This window comes from Ictalurus punctatus, chromosome 11, assembly GCF_001660625.3.
Source record: "Ictalurus punctatus breed USDA103 chromosome 11, Coco_2.0, whole genome shotgun sequence".
NCBI lineage: Eukaryota > Metazoa > Chordata > Actinopteri > Siluriformes > Ictaluridae > Ictalurus > Ictalurus punctatus.
The window spans coordinates 25,103,699-25,121,752 of NC_030426.2; the positions used below are offsets into that span (position 1 = coordinate 25,103,699).

The 18,054-nt window shown below is 44.0% G+C and overlaps 1 protein-coding gene across 2 annotated transcripts in view; it reads right to left on the reverse strand.

The window, feature by feature from the left end:
- Positions 1-17,810, reverse strand: part of col7a1 (collagen, type VII, alpha 1) — a 92,349-nt gene extending 74,539 nt beyond the window's left edge. For both annotated transcript variants that reach the window (XM_053683526.1, XM_053683525.1), the window contains exons 1-11: positions 17,489-17,810; positions 7,712-7,782; positions 6,235-6,415; positions 5,162-5,318; positions 4,742-4,835; positions 4,218-4,376; positions 3,966-4,123; positions 3,661-3,790; positions 3,404-3,523; positions 960-1,115; positions 174-293 (exon numbers count right to left, since the gene is read on the reverse strand). In XM_053683526.1, coding sequence (XP_053539501.1) covers positions 174-293; positions 960-1,115; positions 3,404-3,523; positions 3,661-3,790; positions 3,966-4,123; positions 4,218-4,376; positions 4,742-4,835; positions 5,162-5,318; positions 6,235-6,415; positions 7,712-7,775 — 1,339 coding nt within the window. In that variant the 5' untranslated portion in view covers positions 7,776-7,782; positions 17,489-17,810. The remainder of the gene's footprint in view (positions 1-173; positions 294-959; positions 1,116-3,403; positions 3,524-3,660; positions 3,791-3,965; positions 4,124-4,217; positions 4,377-4,741; positions 4,836-5,161; positions 5,319-6,234; positions 6,416-7,711; positions 7,783-17,488) is intronic.
- Between the last annotated feature and the right edge of the window lie 244 nt (positions 17,811-18,054).

Genomic DNA, 18,054 nt, shown 5'->3' on the forward strand with positions numbered 1-18,054 from the left:
GAGACTGTCCTATCGTGTTGTAAACCTCGCTATAAAGGAGCGCTGTTACACACAGGAAGAATAAACCTCTCTCATTTCGATCTGAATAGGGAAGATTCTCCGAGTGCAGCTAGGTTACGCTCCTAACACGGTTTCGCCCCGAAACCCATTTGTTAGTGTGTTTGAAGGCTCACCTATAAACGGGCCCCAGACCAGTCTGTATCCTCGGGCGCCATTCACTCCTTGCCAACGCACTTCAACACTGCTGTTTGAGCTTGTGACAACAGAGAGCTGCTGAACTCCTTGTAAACGCACTACACACACATGCATAAATAGAACAGAAATGAATCAGCAGGACATCGTAGTTTATCATTATGTATGATGTACAATACTTAAATCATTGTGATTATCTTTCACTTCTTTCCTTTATGCCACTCATAGCTTGACAGATTAGCTGTGAAAAACCCCCTGAGACGATACGAGGAAGAAACCTTGAGAGGAACCAGACTCAGAAGGGAACCCGTCCTCATCTGGGGAACGACGGAGAGTGTGAGAGTAAAGGAAAGTTCATTATGGTGTTTACATGAAGTCTGTTTGTTGAACTAGTCCACTGTTCACTAAAGGAGACCTGAGTGTAAAACTGCATGTGGTAATCGCAGTCCCGAGGACATCGCAGCAACCGCAGTCCCAGCGACCACAGCGAGAACGTCCATGTGGAATTGAGGTCCAAACCATTTCATGGTGGTACTTCAAGCGGTACCATCGTCAGCGATCTCCAGACTGTAGTCTCCAGTTGATGAGAGCGCCATCCAGAGGTAGGGCATCAGGATAAATCAGGCAGGTCCGGAGAGCAGAAAGGGTCAGGATCACCGGCATCTCGATATGCTGATGTATTGCAGCAGCTTGCAACAGTCCAATCATCTACTGTCTAGAGCGTATGCACTGTATGTACGTGTTCACGTGTGTGTGTGCGTACTCACGTGTGCTGGCCATGAGCGTCGTGGGTGCGACGTTGTCACGAGGGAAGAGAGGATACAGGTTGATAATGTATTCGGTGTCCGCCTGTAGACCGTCCAGCGTGAGAGAAGTTGCGTCCGCCCCAAGCGTCTGCTCCCGCAGCAAGGACGTGGGCTCGCCTAAACGTAAAATCAGATCAGATTGCTATTACAAACCTTTATTTAAAAAAAAAAAAAAAAGAGCGAAATAAAAAAGCAGCAGGATTTTATTTCTGTGTGAAAAAAGGGCGTTTCTTCTAATGCTTGCCGTCGTCTCATTCATATATCGTCTTATAAACGTCTTATAAAGATTTACATCATCTCTTGCTTTTATGTTACAGCGTATCAAATTTTACGGCAAAGAAAAACAACACTAGTACTTTCTTCAGTCCGCAATTTCTATCCCTGTTTTCTTTTTCTAGGTAAAAGTAAAGGCTTGTTCTCAAAGGCGGCGGTGTAGACGCTATTGAAAAAACCACTCGATAATAATCTACAAGAGAGATCTGGCAACCCTGGAGGTGTGACCTACATGCAGGTGATTTGCGTAGTCTGAACAGGGATATAAAAATATATGGAAACTATAAACCAGTAAAAATATTGACGCCAAAACCAGGCGTAAATTAGCAGCATGTATGTTGCTTGAGGTTGTACAGGCAGCGTTGCCAGGTGCACGATTACGCTGTTGGCAACAGTAGCTAGGGACCCTAAGAAAGCAAAGTTGAGCTTGGTCTATGGGTAGGAGGGGCTTACTATCTCTCCCCTGTCAATCACAGCAGCACTAGGCAATCATGATAATCTGTGAGCTCATGTGTGTGGAAGAGTGTGTAGCGCTTTAATCAGAGTTTGTTACGCCGCCGCGTGATGCAGCACGAGCGGCAGTTTTTGAAAAGGCTTCACGTGTCTCACGTGTCCGGCAGCTGTTGTATAAGAGGTGGTGGGAGGGATTTAGCAGGAGGAAAATGGGCGAAGGAGGAAAAAAAAAAAAAAAGAGAGATAATTTCACTACCATGGTGAAAGCACTGTTCAGGGAAACTATGTGGTTTATTGTTTGTCAAATGCGATGCTTCTGTCAGAGATCTGGCAACCATGGTCAGTCGGTCACATTAAACCGGACATTTGCGACTCGGACAATTTTCCAAGTGGTACAGAAATTGAAGTCGAGCACAACAATTATTACTGTTATTATTATTATTATTATTCAAATGGCCCGTCAGACAGATAAAAGCCATCTACAGTTACTCGTTCTAACGCCAGAGACGTTACGTAATAACAAGTTCATTTATTAACACGTCTTTGTTCCTGAACATGCCCTGCATTTTTTTAAAAAATGTTATGCCTCAAGCTGCTCTGGGTTGACTGTTTCATCACTTCGCATAAACCACAATTTGCACCTCAAGCAGAATATTTACTAGATGGTCCCTGGTGCATTTTGAGGATCCAGATACACTGCGAGTGCACTCTGCAGCTACATCACCTGCTACTATACATACATAAAAACATACATCTGGCTTTGACAGCACGAAAAAAAGAAGAAAAAAAAATTGCATCCTCTGACATTTTTTAGTGACAGACGATCAAAGCCGCGCTGAGACGGGCGGGAGTGGGATCAAACCTCGCAGGTACAGACATGAAAAATGAGTCCTGCACTTCCACCAGAACCGCGCTGCAGGATTTCACCCTAACGGCACATTTACACTGAGAGAAACAGCATCGTGCTCGAGTGACAGACACCCGGACCCGCTCAGACGTTTCTCAACACGTATATAAAACCCACAGACCTGACTAAATATAGAGACACACCTAAATCTGACCTGTGAAGATCTGCCAACTCAAACACTACTCGCAACAGACGGGTAATCCCCCTTAGCAACACTATTCACTGCACAACAAAAGCACTCACAGTTGTTAGACAGTTCAATGACTTCCTGGATATTTTAATACGAAAATGTTTACTCAAAGAAAACTGAAGTACATAAAGGGTCATATTCAGAGTTAAAGACTATGAAGAATATCGGGGGGGGGTGCGGGGAGCGGCAGGGGACGCGCGGGGGGGACGGACGGACACACTCTCACCTCTCTCTACGTCTGCTCTGTTCAGTGAGGGGCCGAGACCCGGAGATTTAACAGGGTCGCTCCCTTCGTCCCGATTTACATCGTACATATGCGAACGTTTTTAGAGCGCAAGTCGAACGTAATGCGACACGTTTTACACGTAAAATAGCCCACGTTATTACCGCCTAATTCTCTTGTTCAGAGTAGTTCACAAACGTTTTTGATCATTCATGGTGGGGGTGGGGGGGGTGCCACATGATAGGGGAGGCTTGTGGGGGGGGGCTTTAGTAACAAAAGGTTGAGAACGTCTGTGCTACAATATACATCCAACTTACCTTTTCCGTATGTGTGTGTGTGTGTGTGTGTGTGTGTATTACCTATGGGTCCATATGTAATCCTGTAGCCCTGTATGGAGCCAGATGGAGGGTCCCATGCCAGAGCTAAAGTAAAGAACCCGGCCTGTACCAACCGCAGTGCGGCCACGCCCTGCACAGACCCTGAGAATGAGGAATTGTGTATTAAACAGTGTGTTACGTCTTTATAAGCACTCTCTCTTGTAGCTGTATTTGTGCTATTATTAGTTCAAGCATGGGCATGTATGTCAGGGTGTGCATGTTCTCCAGATTCCTCTCACTAGTTCGAGCCTTGGCAGACACCGACTCGCCCACGCTGTTGGGGTACTGGGCGATCACCGACACTAAATAGTCTGTTCCTGAGCGCAGATCCCGTGCCAAGTAGGCCTGCTGACTGGCTGGCACCGTCTCCTGAGAGTCAGAGAAACATTTTTTGACACGATTAGGATATACGGCGTCACCGAGTAACGTTCGTTTTCAGCGCACCTGTGATCAGATCAGACTCTTCTAATCGACGTTCACAGAGATGTCAAATCTGCGTAGACATAAAGATCGACACGCTCCTCGTCGCCTCGTCTTCACTCACCTGTCGCATCTCTGCTGTTACCGGCTGACCCAGACCAGACAGCGGCGTGTACTGGACCAAATATCTGGTTACAGGCCCTCCTGCAGCCGTCCACCTGAACCGGATCGAATTAGACGTCTCGTCTGTAAACTTCAAGTCAGTCGGGCCGCCGAAGGAGGCTGAGAACGAAAGCGGAACGGAAACTGACTTGAGTTTTTTTGTTTTGTTTATGTCTTTAAAAGCATACGGGGCGATTGTTTTGTTTCTGAATACCGTCGCTCAGATAGGAGCCACCGGACGCCGAACAGACACGCGGAGACAGCGTGGGCAGCAGAGAGCTGAGATCCTTAAACTTCTCAATAAAGGAGGTGAACTGGCTTCGAGGAGGTGATGAGATGAGCTCCAGTTCTGTCTGATCTGCACTCTTTATACCTGAGGGAGACCGAGACGCCGGTCATTAACGACATTAATAAACAAAACGGGAAGCAAGAAAATGCAAAAAAACGGCTGGAGTCGGCACTGCCGGCGGATTAGACATGGGAGAAAAAAAAAGATCTAATCAGATCCGATCCTGCAACAAATACGACACGGATCTTCTTTTGTCAGGATTGATTTTTACTCTATTTAGATTTGACACTTTTTTATATTCATATCAGTGTCGATATCAGCCGGTTCTCACGGTTTCAGCATCGGTATAGGGAAAAAAAAAAAAAAAAAAAGAACAAGTGCTATCATGCTATCTCTAAAAAAAAATAATCCTAGTAGGAAAAATATCAAATCCAAGTCGCGGTTCTCACCCACGGCAAAGATCTTGACTCCTAAGCTGCGCAGTTTCTCAGCGGGACCCTCAACGTTGTCCTGAGATTTCCCATCCGTGATAAGAATCGCAAGCTTAGACGGAAGGAGAGAGAGAGGTGTTAATGAAATAATTATTATAAATTAAACTAATCAATCATTGTTACTATCCTTATTATTCTTCTTATTATTATCATTGTTGTTGGCAATAAAATTTGTACTGCTGGTTGAGTACACTTCACGTATAAAGAAATTTATCATTAATAGATTAAGTAATTAAAACATCAATTATTGTAATTACGGTAAAGTTCAGTAACCGACGATGGACGTAAATATCTGTTTGATTATAAATCTATGAATGTATTCCAGACTGTAGAGATGACACGAGAAGAGCTTCTTTCTCGAGAAGATCTTCAGCTCACCTTGGGAACATCTCTGGCGGTTCTGGGGTTGAAGAAGTTATCTGCGATGTACTTAAGCCCGGCTCCGGTGCGAGTGTTTCCTCCTTTATAGTTGAGGCTCTCTATAGCACTCAGCAGCTCCGTGCCGCTTAGATACGTCGTGAAGGTAAATTCCACCCTGAGAACAGTGACAGACGTTTAACCAGCGAAATATTAGTAGTATTTCCACAAGAACCATACTGTGGTGTTTTGTTGTTTTTTTTCCCGTAACATCGTCGACATACTGAGTCCTCTGTCGACTTTGTAATATGCAAATCGAGTCCAGGTTTGAAATGAGAAGTCGTTGCATGAAAAAAGGTGACGTGCATGATCACCAATACGACGCTTTTTAAACCCCACGTTACAAACTCACAAAAAAAGCCACAGCGAGTTCAGTATCATTTGGTAGCATTTTGTTTTCGTCTAGCATAGCGGTCACCAGCCCCGTTCCTTGAGACCTACCTTCCTGCAGGTTTCATCTCCAATAAGATCAAACACACCTGTTTCAGTTGATCGACCAGGAACCGGGCTGGTGAAGGGACCGATGATCTTGCAGAAATCATACTTCTGCGAATATAATACCTGCCCTTCGGTTGTAGTACTGTGCTCACACTGTTCCTGAAGTCACGTTCACGCTGCAGGAAATCGCACTGATGGTGCGAAATGAATGAATGTTTTACTCTTTTAGGCAGAAATGCTCTACTGTAACTTGCATGTTTATTAATGCAGACACTCAAAACCACGTTCCCTCACACAATCTGCGATCGGTTAACGACCGACGCTTAGTAGCGCCTACTCAGCGTGGCTTGAGATCCCTTTCCAGAACCTTCGCACTAACGGTCCCTCAGTGGTGGAATGAACTTCCGACCTCGATCCGGACCGCAGACGAAACACCACCAAGTCTCGGGCTTTCTGAAATTCTGTGCGGTGATCTGATTTTTAAGATGTGTGCTTTGTAACAGGTTTAATCACGGCACGGCGTCACCGGGACGGTGAACAAACAGCGTACTCGTATGCTGAACTAAACAAAGTGAAATATTTAAACGCACACACACCTTGCTGTGTCGCTGTACTGCACGGCTCCGACCCGGACGCCATCGGCTCCCACGGCGCCGGCGTAGGGTCTGATGATCCCTGCCATGAAACTCCTCACGAGAGCGAAGTTGGCACGTCCGATACTGGATGACCCGTCCACCAGGAACACGATATCCGCCGCGCCGACGTTATTACACGTGCCTGTACGCGGAGAAAATCGACACCCTTCGTAAACACACGCGTTAAACTACGCTTTAACTACGCTTTTAAAACTAAGCCGTTTTAAACACAGACGGGGGGTTTAATTACTAACTTGCTAGCTAAAAACGCTGTCTTAGCGAGTGAAGATATCTCGAATAAAGAAAAACTTACAGGAAATATTCATCATTAGGAGATTATGAGCGTATTTCTAGACATATTTACTAATTAGGCTTAAAATTGTCTCATTTGATTGGCAGATCGTTTGACTTATTTGTGGAAACGAAACACTTGAATAGAGCAACAATAAACAGAATAAGCTTAGTAACCTTATATAACATTCGTTTGATATTCGTCTATCTAACACGCAGAAATATTAGATACATTTCCTCCGAAGGTAACGAGCTCAGCAGAACGCTTTCTCAGGTCTATATGAAAGACATCGATAACAGGTTTCACACATACTAGCTTCGGTATCAAACATCTGTAAAAGATGTCCGGTGTAATTAGGGATGTCACGAGAACCGATACTTCGGTACCAAGTCGGTACCAACATTCCTAAAACGTGACGGTTCTTGTTTTTCTGCAGTAGCGTCGGTACTGTTAGTAATGAAGATACCGTGGTTGCAATTCTTCCAGACCTGAAGGGGGCAGCAAATACACGCAAGTGTTTTAGTCGGTCCACAAGTGGTGAAGAAGAAGAAGAACGCCTACAAGCACACGGGGAAAACTACAGGAGACGGCGAAAATTTTAGCTCCGCCCCCACTCGTTGAGAGGCACTGAGAGGAAAACTCGTAGAGAGGAAAGGTAGAATCGGTTTCCGGTGTGCAACCCATGCGATCGTGCATTTCAGACACAGCGAGGAAACAGCTGGAATCTGGTGAAGCACCTGAAAGACGCTCCTATATTATGTTTGTTTGAGGCAGCTGCATCGTGTCCGTGAATCCAGCTAACGTTACGCTCCGTGTAATGTTAGCGATAGCCGGTTATTTGTTAACGACGCTAACGCATTGCAGTGTTATAAACTTCCTCCTGATGTTCCACCGTGCATCGCCGTTCAGCCCGCGTCCTGTCAGATACATGTAGCCTCGTGTCACTAATAATTATTCACACGTTCATGCTTTTAATAAATCTTATTATCCTGACACCATATCAGTCGATTTAAACTAATGCTTGCATTCAGAGTATAACGAGTATAAATCTTTCTTTCCCATAGTATAGTGCTGGTGTATAGTGCTTTTCTGTCTAGAAGCGTTGCTTCGGTGAAGTCTCCGTCGGTGCGCTCTGACAGTCGTTACCTTGAGCCGTAGATCTGTTTGGGAGGGACAGCAACACGGCGGCCACCAAAGTCCGGTACCACATCTTTTCTCTGTACAAACACACAACAAACGGACATCAAAGAATCAACACACGTCTGTTAGTAACCCACAACAACAACAACCCACGACGCTGTTAAATCCATGATCGTGATTGGTCTCGATTCATTGTTTTAAAAACGATGGGCAGTAAGCGATACGGTCCTGTGCGGCAGAATACTACATACCATGAGAAAGAATACGTTAAATTCCCGTTTTATGCCAGAATGATCTTTTCATTATGAGCAGCTTCACGTCGTGAGCTGGAGATGTTGTTAACGGCGATATTTTATCATTTCGATGTAACGAGCGATAATAGATACGTCCGTTTGTAATGGAACATCCGATGTGAACCCGTGTAGTGATTTGTATACAACAGCCTAAAGCGCGTCACAGCTTGTGATTTTTCGGCCTAGGACTAACACCACCCCATAAAGAAATAACAGGCTGAGCTGAACAACGTCCTGTTGTTCCCCGGTGCAGTGAAAGGTAGATCGTTCCGGACAAACGTGCACGTACATAAACGTGTCATCAAACCTTCAAAGACCGGATTCAGAGATGTTTAATGAGTAACTGCGGGGGTTCTTTTTCCTATGACTCTTACGTCTGGAAAGAAAAACTCCATGACCTTTTTTTTTCTTTTTCTTTTTCATGTACAGAGCTCCTAATAAGTCTGGAGTGTTTGATTTGGTTTTATGTGACTTATTTCCCTCGGGGCGATCAAGGAGTCTAAACCTGTACCATAACATTCAGGTTACAACAAACATCATCCCGATTGGTATTGACACACCTATACACACACACATATATTTGAAACCCGTCTTGTACGCACCTTATTTTCCTTTTCAAGTACCCTTTGTTTCTGGTTTAGTTCGTAGATTAGTTTATTTACTCATTATGGATGTGCAACAAAATGGTGGTGTGTGATTGACTAATACACGCCAAATTACTACGGCAGAAGTGTTCACCAAACCGCGGATGAGCTGCATTCGCTTCCTAAAAATGCCAGATCTCCGAGCTCATAAGTAACGCTCCGTGAATTGCTTTTGTATGGAGAAGCGCTGAGAAAGTCACGGAAAACCAGGTGAAATGTTCATTAAATTAAAAACCAGTGTGGATTGGGCTTCGCTAATTCGAGAGTTAACGGATTAAAAACACCGTTTTTGAGTCCAGGGGTACTTTAAAGAAACCTCCGAAGCAGCCATAGGTCACGTTGTAGACAGGAAAGCTGCAGAAGATCATTTTATCCCAGAAGCTACGATGCAAAACGTGACGTCTCATCGGGGGGGGGGGACTCGACATGTGGCGCTACCGTTGCTATTCGGGCAAACAGCGCATAGCTCTGCGTTCTCCGATATAGCTGTCGATTACACTGTTTATTACACTAACTAATCTACAGTGCCTTGGGAAATATATTCAGACCCCTGACCAGTTCCCTCATGTTACTGAATTACAAACGCTACACTGAAATTTCACTCAGTTTGATATTTTATTTCAAATAGTAGCTGCGTTTACACGGACGACAATAATCCACTCTTAACCCGATTAAGACCGTACTCTAATTAAGAAACTAGCATGTAAACAGCGATTTTTACTTACCTTAATCTAATTAAGGTCATAATCGAAGTAAGCGATAATGGAATTAAGACAGGAGGAGTACTCCTGTTTCAGTCGCATTATGGACGTGTAGTAGTGACATGTAAACACCTTAATCACATCATGAGCGTCGTGTGGGAGTTTTCACCGCATTGTGCGACAGGACGCGATCACACACGGCGGTTTCACGGCGAACGAGAGAGTTCGGCCGCGTCCCAAATCGCACACTTTCCTACTATAGGCCTGTAGTGGGGGAAAATACATGCATCTCGGCTACTATATAGACGGGAAGTACGCGGTTTGGGACGCACCCACCGCTTCAAGCGGTCGTCTATTAGCACGTACAGCGTGACGGATAATTAACCGCGCTTGAAGCGTTCGTAAAAATAAATAAATAAAAACACGCAAAACCGTATACGGTCCCATAACGAAGACGTACTGTATGTCGATACGTGAGATTCTGGAGGGACGTCGGACGGCGTGGCGCGGTGACGTAATGACGCGGGCTGTTAATCTAATTATGTTCTAAAACATGTAAAACGGGAACATGACAGGAGTATTCTAAAAGCCACTCGTGTAAACACCTTAATCACATTATTATCTTACTCGGAGTAAGGTCGATAATTAGATTACTGCCGTCCGTGTAAACGTAGTCACTGGAACTCAAAATCAATGGTGAGGTGACACTGGATTTGAGTGGGTGAATATTATTAATAAAATAAAATAAAATAAAAAAACCTGAAATATCTTGCTTACTTAAGTATATAAGCTGTGATTGATTTATCTGGACACGTTCCGTATAGAAAGTGAGTGATGAAAGGATACATGTAAAGATCGGACATGGGACAGAGGGATACGTACTGCATCCAAAAACAAACAAAAGTATGGGTACAGCAGGTGTTTATATACATCTATACTAAATAAATCCTTAAACATCATCTGGACAAATAGTTTTGTAACTTATTTATTTATTTATTTATTTATTTTTGCTCTTGCTTGTATCTTACTTGTTAAATTGATATATTTAGTAAAATGGGATTTCGACGGATTGTTGCGGCCAAAGATGCTCGATTTTGCTGCGTTTTTTCATTCCTTCCGAAATTTGCAGTGCATCTTGCAGAGTTCTGTGTGCTTTTTCAGTAGAAACCTTACGGACGGGGTCTCCCGCCTTTAAACCCCTCAAAACGATCAGCGATAGAACACGCGGACTGAAGAAGGAAAGAGTTTTTCTTCGCGGTCAAATGTCAGACGAAAAATGCGACGACTTAAAAATGAATGAAAAAAGACTGATATGATGATATGTGAATGAGAAAATGTAAGCACTGCAGTAAACCTAATAGGAGAGTAGTATATTGTCGGTATACTGCGGCGTGAATTACAAAATTAAACTGCTGAATTCGATTAAATCAGAGCTGCGACGACTAATCGATAATAATCGTTTATGGAAATCGTTGTTGACGAATCTCATTATGGATTCGTCGGTCTGAGCGCGGCACGGGGGAGATTTACTCATTAGGTTACTTCTGTCCCGAAAACACGCTTCGGAGAGTAAATACTAAATCTGTGGCCCAAATGACGTACTGTACACTTACACTATGCACTACGTATTCTACCGTCTAGTGTGTGGATTTCAGAAAGGTAATATCGTCTCAAATAGAACATCAGCGGTTTTTTAACTAACCGGAAGTACAAGTTCCTAGACGACGGCGCATGACGTCATACACACGTAACGTGACACCGCTAGCTTCAGCCTAATACCCAGAGTCACCGACAATACCTTTCTTCAGTTTACTGTTTGTCATCGTTACCTTTTATAAAAAGGTAAAGCGCTGAATTAAACTACAGTCGTAAATTAATAATAATATATATTCTGGTGTGTGTGTGTGTGTGTGTGTGTATTGGTTTCTTTTCTTTGTAAAGATGAAAGGACGTTGAGGAGGCAAGCGTGAGGAAGAACACTGCGTGAAACCTTAAAAGGCTGAGGGAACGCCGTCGAGTGCTAGGCTACAATCTGTTGGGCGATGACCCTTAAAGCTGACAAAGAATAAGTATAAAGAGGTCAAAACAGAGTGAAAATGAGAGGGCAGAGATGTAGACGACCTTTAGAGGGCTAGTATCACCCCGTCTCGGGGTTAAAATATGCAGGGTTCACCAACATCACACAAACGGTCCTACAGCTAAATGTTTAGCATTAGTGCTTCAGGTTAAAGGTCTGCAACGTTCACATCTTTCTGCTGACTGAACGGAGAACTGTAATCCCGCCCACCTTACGTTCTTCTGCGTAAGGTTTGTGAGCTGAGTTTGGAGATGGTTTCTCGTGCCCCCTAGCTATCACAGATTGATGATGAGAGGTGTAAGCTGACTTTGGGGAAGGAGAAGGAGGCGTGGCCAGACATACCGTACGGTATAAGTAACTGTGCGTTCAAGTCCTCCGTCCGTGACTACGGCGTCCGGTGCATCACTTCAGTCGGGGCGAGATGGCGGTGTACCTTCTCTTAATTAACTACAAAAAAAATACAGCAAGGTCTTTTAACTCTACGTCTAGAAAACGAAGAACAAAGAATGCGCGTCAGGTGTGTTTTGCCTTTGAAAAAAAAATACAAAATGCATAAATTTATGAAGCCGCAGTAAACTTGATCTTCACGTATTATATCGTAATTGTACAATGCTAATGTATTGGCGCCCTGTCCAGGGTGTACCCCGCCTTGTGCCCGATGCTCCCTGAGATTGGCTCCAGGTTTCCCCGTGACCCTGAAAAGGATAAAGCGGTATAGAGGATGGATGGATGGAACTAGCTTGATGAAAATAAAAAAGTCTGACACAGACATGCTTCATAAACCAAACCCGATAATAATCCACCATGTTTTCTCACGACACGCCCCCGACTCAGAAACTCGGAGCTCACAGGACATCCCTCTAGTAGTTACGACTTTGTGGTGGCGTTCCCGAGTGTTCAACTCGTAGCTACGATCTTTTCCACGCGACTCGGACGCGCCGTGACACGTAGCGTTATAGCGTTAAAATGCAAGTCATCCGTAGCTGCTAGACGTCATCGTTAGCATTTAGTCGGCTATTTTTTATTTAAACGAATAACCTGTTGTTCATTTCAGGAATGTTTACAAAACCAAACACGGGATTGCAAAAAAATAAATAAATAAAAAATCTTGTAGTCATTCGCTGTAATTAATCTGATTATAAAACTGAAATGAATTTATACAAATGCGTGCTAGTCACGTCACTATAGCTGGGCAAAATGTCGAGCTCTTATCATAATACCGTATAAATAGCGTTCATCGGATCAGCTTAAACAGGAAGAGGTTTGTGGACTCTTGTACGTGTACGTCTGGCGAAACATTTCTTCTGGACGTCCTTGCGGATATTCGCAGGGGTCTCTTATTTCTGCGACCGCAGATCTAACTAGAACAGGAGAGTTGAACTGAACATTCGAGGGACTACCACACACAGGAAGTACATACTTTAATTAACATATAAAGCCACAACACAGATTCGACTGACCTCAGGAAGCCGACGGTCTGAGACAAAAGAGTCGGATAAAATCATCCAGACTTACAGCGGAACGTTCCCTACAGCTTACAGCGAGTGTGAGGGAGGGGAGGTGGCATTTCCTCTGCTGTAGAAGTGCATCTGCTGGACATATTTTTAGGAGTAAGTGTGGGAGTGAATAGACGAGTGAAGAAGTGAGGGAATAAATAAGAACAGAGACTCGCTGAAACACATTGAACTGATGAAGCAGAGGGGTCAGAGAGACTGAATCACGATCGGCTGCTGAACTCTCGGCCGGTAAAGATCACAAGGACATGGCAGAACGTAGCCTGAAGACACTGTTCCACTCTGTCTTCATCTAAATACAGCCCAAGTTTATTAAACAACACACTTTAGTATTTGCCCAGTCCTGTGTTTTGTTTGCCCAGAGATCGAACCGACTCGGTTATACCGTTGTCGTTAAAACGATGTCATGAGCTACTTAGCTAGACAGCTCGTCGCTTGTCTCTTGTGGGCGTGGAGCAAGCGCTACCATTTTAGTTCGAACGAAAAAGGGAATGAAAACGTAGCCCAGTGCCTCCCGGATTCCACGATTCCGCGGTCGCGGGAATGAACGCAAAATCGAACAAACTCCGCGGTATTCGGAGGCGTTTGCGATTTCTCAAAACGACCGCAGATCCGGGCCGAGACGCGTCACGTGACGGCGTCACGACGGGCGTTCGGCCGGAACCCTCCGTCGTTAAAATGTCTCCTTAACCGATAAACGTCACTAAGAAAGAGCGTGCAGAACAATTTCGTGCGGCTGCGATTCCGCCGATTCGAGTAGTTTTCTTGGGGGAAAAAAAAAAGCACCGAAAAAAAAACTCGTAAGTCGCGAGGCAAATCTTGAAAAAAGCCGCAGCGATTTCCTACAGGATTATTTTACTCGTTCGATGTATGCTAACTGTACTAGCTACATACACTCGCCAGATCTCTCAACCGGAGATCCCTCGCTACTTCCCTCCGAGCTCTGTTTCTCTTCATACCGTGTCTATGCGTTTTTATTTAAGGATGAAATGAAAACACAGTCATAAGTTATTCTTCCATTGATCTAGCTGTCCAGAGGAACTAACTGCACATGTAGGAACGAAATAAATGCATCACACCAGCTGTAAGACTGCTCGGAGGAATCAGTTGTTTGGAGTTGTGCTTTTCCACGTGATAGCTAATTTGCGTCTGCACGCCGCATGCTAAAATCGCAGGTCGCTGTCGCACACCTATGCGTGTGACGGAAAAGCGAACGTGATTCGTCGGACTCGCCCGCCTTCTTCCGTCGCTCCACTGCACGTGACCTGCCGAGAGAACAGACGACGACCTGGAAAATATTCCAAGTGCGACTGATGGAGAAGAAGAAAAAAAAAAAAAGGAATCAGCGCCAAACATAACGCTTATAAACGGATTGCGGGAAAGTTTATAAAAACACGTCCGCAGTAGAAATCGCAGGACGCCCTGACGGCTTCGGCCGAGGTCCCGGTCTTGTCCCCCGTCTGTCCGGGCGGTGTAGAAATCCTGCGAAGCTTTTTTCCAACACGAACTACAGCACACTGATCTGCCGGACACATGAAATCTTTTTATTCCTTCTTCAAAACGCGCACGCATAAATAAACGCTCCGGCATTTTTCAACTCGACCCAACATCGACGTAACTATAAACGGTTAAAAAGTACGACTTTTTTTTAATAAACACATGGTCATTCTTGGCAAAGTGAGCAAATAAAACGCTTCACGGTGTTCCGTTAGAGGAAAATAATCAACATCGGCGTGATCGCTGGAGCTCCACTTCATCACGCACGCCACAGCGCCGTCGATTATTTCCCCGCAACCAAGTGTTTTATTCCTCACTTAACGTTGTACACTCACGGTAACGCTACACCGTGTCCGTAGATTACAGTCTCGGGAAAAGAACGGACGCGGACTCGACGATGCTTTTTTTTTTTCCAGGTTCGTTTTGTAATTACTTTCATTTCTTTGCCGACGCCGTCGTCCTGTTATCTCCTCGATGACTTTAATGTATCGTTAGAGCCGAGCGCGCGTCGACAGGTGTGTCTCTCCTCAGTCAGAGAGCGCGGATAAACCAGACTGTGATCCTTACACGAAGGAACGACGGGAGATAAAAACCAGCGTTTCTCTTCATATCGTTCCAAACGAGAACCGTCAGGAGAAATCGCTCCAAACGCGAGCCCTGTAAACAAATCAATCGATCCGATCAAATCAGATCTCTGACAGTGCCAGGGCTTTTCCATCCTCTTAACGTTCGGGGTATTCGGTCTTGATATCAAGTTCAAACAGCGAGAGAGTAAGCTGTATAAACATATATTCACTTCTCTCCAGGTGTGAGCGGGTTGAATATACGTCAAGGCATGTCGCAACCGCAATACGTGGCAATGTAATAATCACGATACGGTATTTTGTGCTATCCCGGAGGTGGAAGAGAGACAAAAATCTGACGCCGTTTTGGATCTCCACAAGAGCGACCTCGAGATCTGAAGCATCTCCATGGAGAAGAGGTTACGGACGCATCCAAAACACGGCTCGATTTGATTCAGTTATATATAAAAAAATATATATATATATTCTTGATGGGTTTTTTTTTTTTAACCGAGCTGATGCGGTTACATGGGACAATCACAGGTTGCTGCTACAGGACCCGCACTTCTCATCGAGCTCGTCACGCGTTTCTGACGTTTCTGTCCAGGATGCGTCGGAGAAAAAGATTAGTTATGTCGTTTGCCATCTTCGATACGATTCTCTGATTAGACGTGCTTTCTAATACGGTATCTTTCCAAAGTATCTCATCTGGGCGTAACAGGTCGTGCAAAATGCGATGGTCTCGGCGAGTTTTTTTTTTTTTCTTTTTCCAAAAACCATCGGCCTTATAGAACCCAAAGAGGTGTATCGTGGGAAAATGCTCGAGTAACCAGATTGATTCTGAGTTAAAGTATACTCTATGACAGAACCATGGAGGAGTTGTGCTGTGAACGTGGTGAAATTTATAGGTGGCTTAGCGGTTAGCACGTTCGCCTCACACCTCCGGGTCGGGGGTTCGATTCCCACCGTGGCCCTGTGTGTGTGTGTGCAGAGTTCGCATGTTCTCCCTGTGCTGTGAGCGCTTCCTCTGGGTACTCCGGTTTCCTCCCCCAGTCCAAAGTGTATGAATGGGTGTGTGCCCTGTGATGGATTGGTGCCCTGTACCCCACCTTGTGCCCCATGGGATAGACTCCAGGTTCCCTGTGACCTTGAAGGATAAGGATGGATGTTTATATCAGAGAGGTTTAATATCTAAGTGTTCAGATTGTATTTAATCTAAAACAGTTCCGTGCTAACCTTTCGTTATAAAGTGACGCTCAGACGGTTTTTTGGGGTTTTTTGTTTTTTTTAAACACAAATGCACAGTATAGAGAAAATAAAATCAAAGAACTTCCAAGGCCGACGGACAGAGTCACGGACATAGGACGCGTAATGGAAAAGCATCTGGACGCGCGATGGTAAAGCCGTTCACCTCTTTTCTTTTCTCTCTCTCGTGAAGTTAATATGACCAAAATAAATAAATCGCAGCTCGCCATGTTACTAACGAACCACGAAGTGGTTTTGAAGGAAAAATGTTTTGTTTTGTTTTTACAAAAAAAGTTGCAGCTTTGACACTGGAGACTCCTTCCATAAATCCTTCCATAACAAGAAGTTGTAACACGGAATGGTAACGTTATTAAACAGAACGAGCGCATTATAATATAATAATAAACCGCTGTTATATATATAAAAAAAAAATTTTAAACCTACTCAACACCTTCTGACCAATCAGAATCCAGCATTCGAAGGTGTATATGTTTCTGTTTTGTACTGTTAGCAGGAGATGGTATTTCTTTATTGTTTGGGTATATGGAGATCGGTGAAGCGGGTGGATTTTGGATGTTTTCACTTAAAATCCGGTAAAGAAAATTGTGTGCTAATTCGTGCTCTTTTAAATCAAGGAAAGGAGAATCACTCTCAGCTAGAATTAATGCTGCGAGTCATTTAGTCGTAAAATGGACTGCCTGTCACTTTAAATGCTGTTACATTTGTTGTTACATAAAAGATGTTACAATGTTGTTTAATCTAACTGTTTAATGAGTTTAACTAATAAATAAATAAATAAATAAATAAAGAAGTGCTGATGATACGTGTATCAAATCTACATCTGAGAGGAAAGTTCTGGAATCAGTCAAGTTCATAGATTCACTGGTTCATAGATTCATTTGCTTCTAATTAAAGTTTATTTGGAAATTTTTTTGTTTGTTTGTTTGTTTTTTAAAATGCCCAAATTGAGCATTTTGGCACAGCCTGCTCAATGTTTTAGTACTGGAAAATCTTTAGAAAAATCTCTCTGTAGCAGCAGGAGTCTTTCATGCCTCCCCAAATTGCTCTCATAAATCATTTAGCTTGTTAACTTTGGATGAACTCCAACTGTCCCTCTATTAACTCCAACATGCACCTCCAATTAAAGGTGTGGAAACCACTTTTCACTGATTTCTCAACGTCTTCCGACTGATATTGTGCTTCTATTGCACTGACTTTCACTAAGGTGCCGTGTGCAGATGGGACTTACCTGTGAAAAGTGAAAGTTGCAGTATTTCAGCTCTCCTGAAGCATAATAATCCTCACACAGAGACCAGCTTCAGTCACAGGTGAGCAGTGCACTCGCTGTCTCGCGCGCCCATTAGCATCCAGGTAGAGTTTGTCCCTCTGCAAAAAAAAAAATTTTTTTTTTAAACCTTTCGCCTGTCGTTTCGAGCCTCAGATAAACTGATATTTCAGCAGCACTGTTGCTTTCTCTCCGGGGCTGCAGTCCAGACTTGTCCTGGTGCCTGCAGCTCACTCTTACTGCCTCTTCTCCCTCCTTCCCCTCCTTCTTTTCTCCCTTTGGGGATCTTTTCTGTGCCCCTGACGACGCTGCCTGCCTAAATTACACTTCAGCCAATCAGATGGCGAGAACCTAAATGACGTTTCATTCGCGCCTCTTTCTCTCAGGTAAAGTTAAAAAAAAAAAAAAAAAAGAAGAAGACGAAGAATTCCTCACCTTCTAGCATTAGCTTGCATTCATATCATGCTTTATGAGTGTGTTTATCTGGTGTTATTTACTGTACTGGTGTTATTTACTTTAGACAAAACATT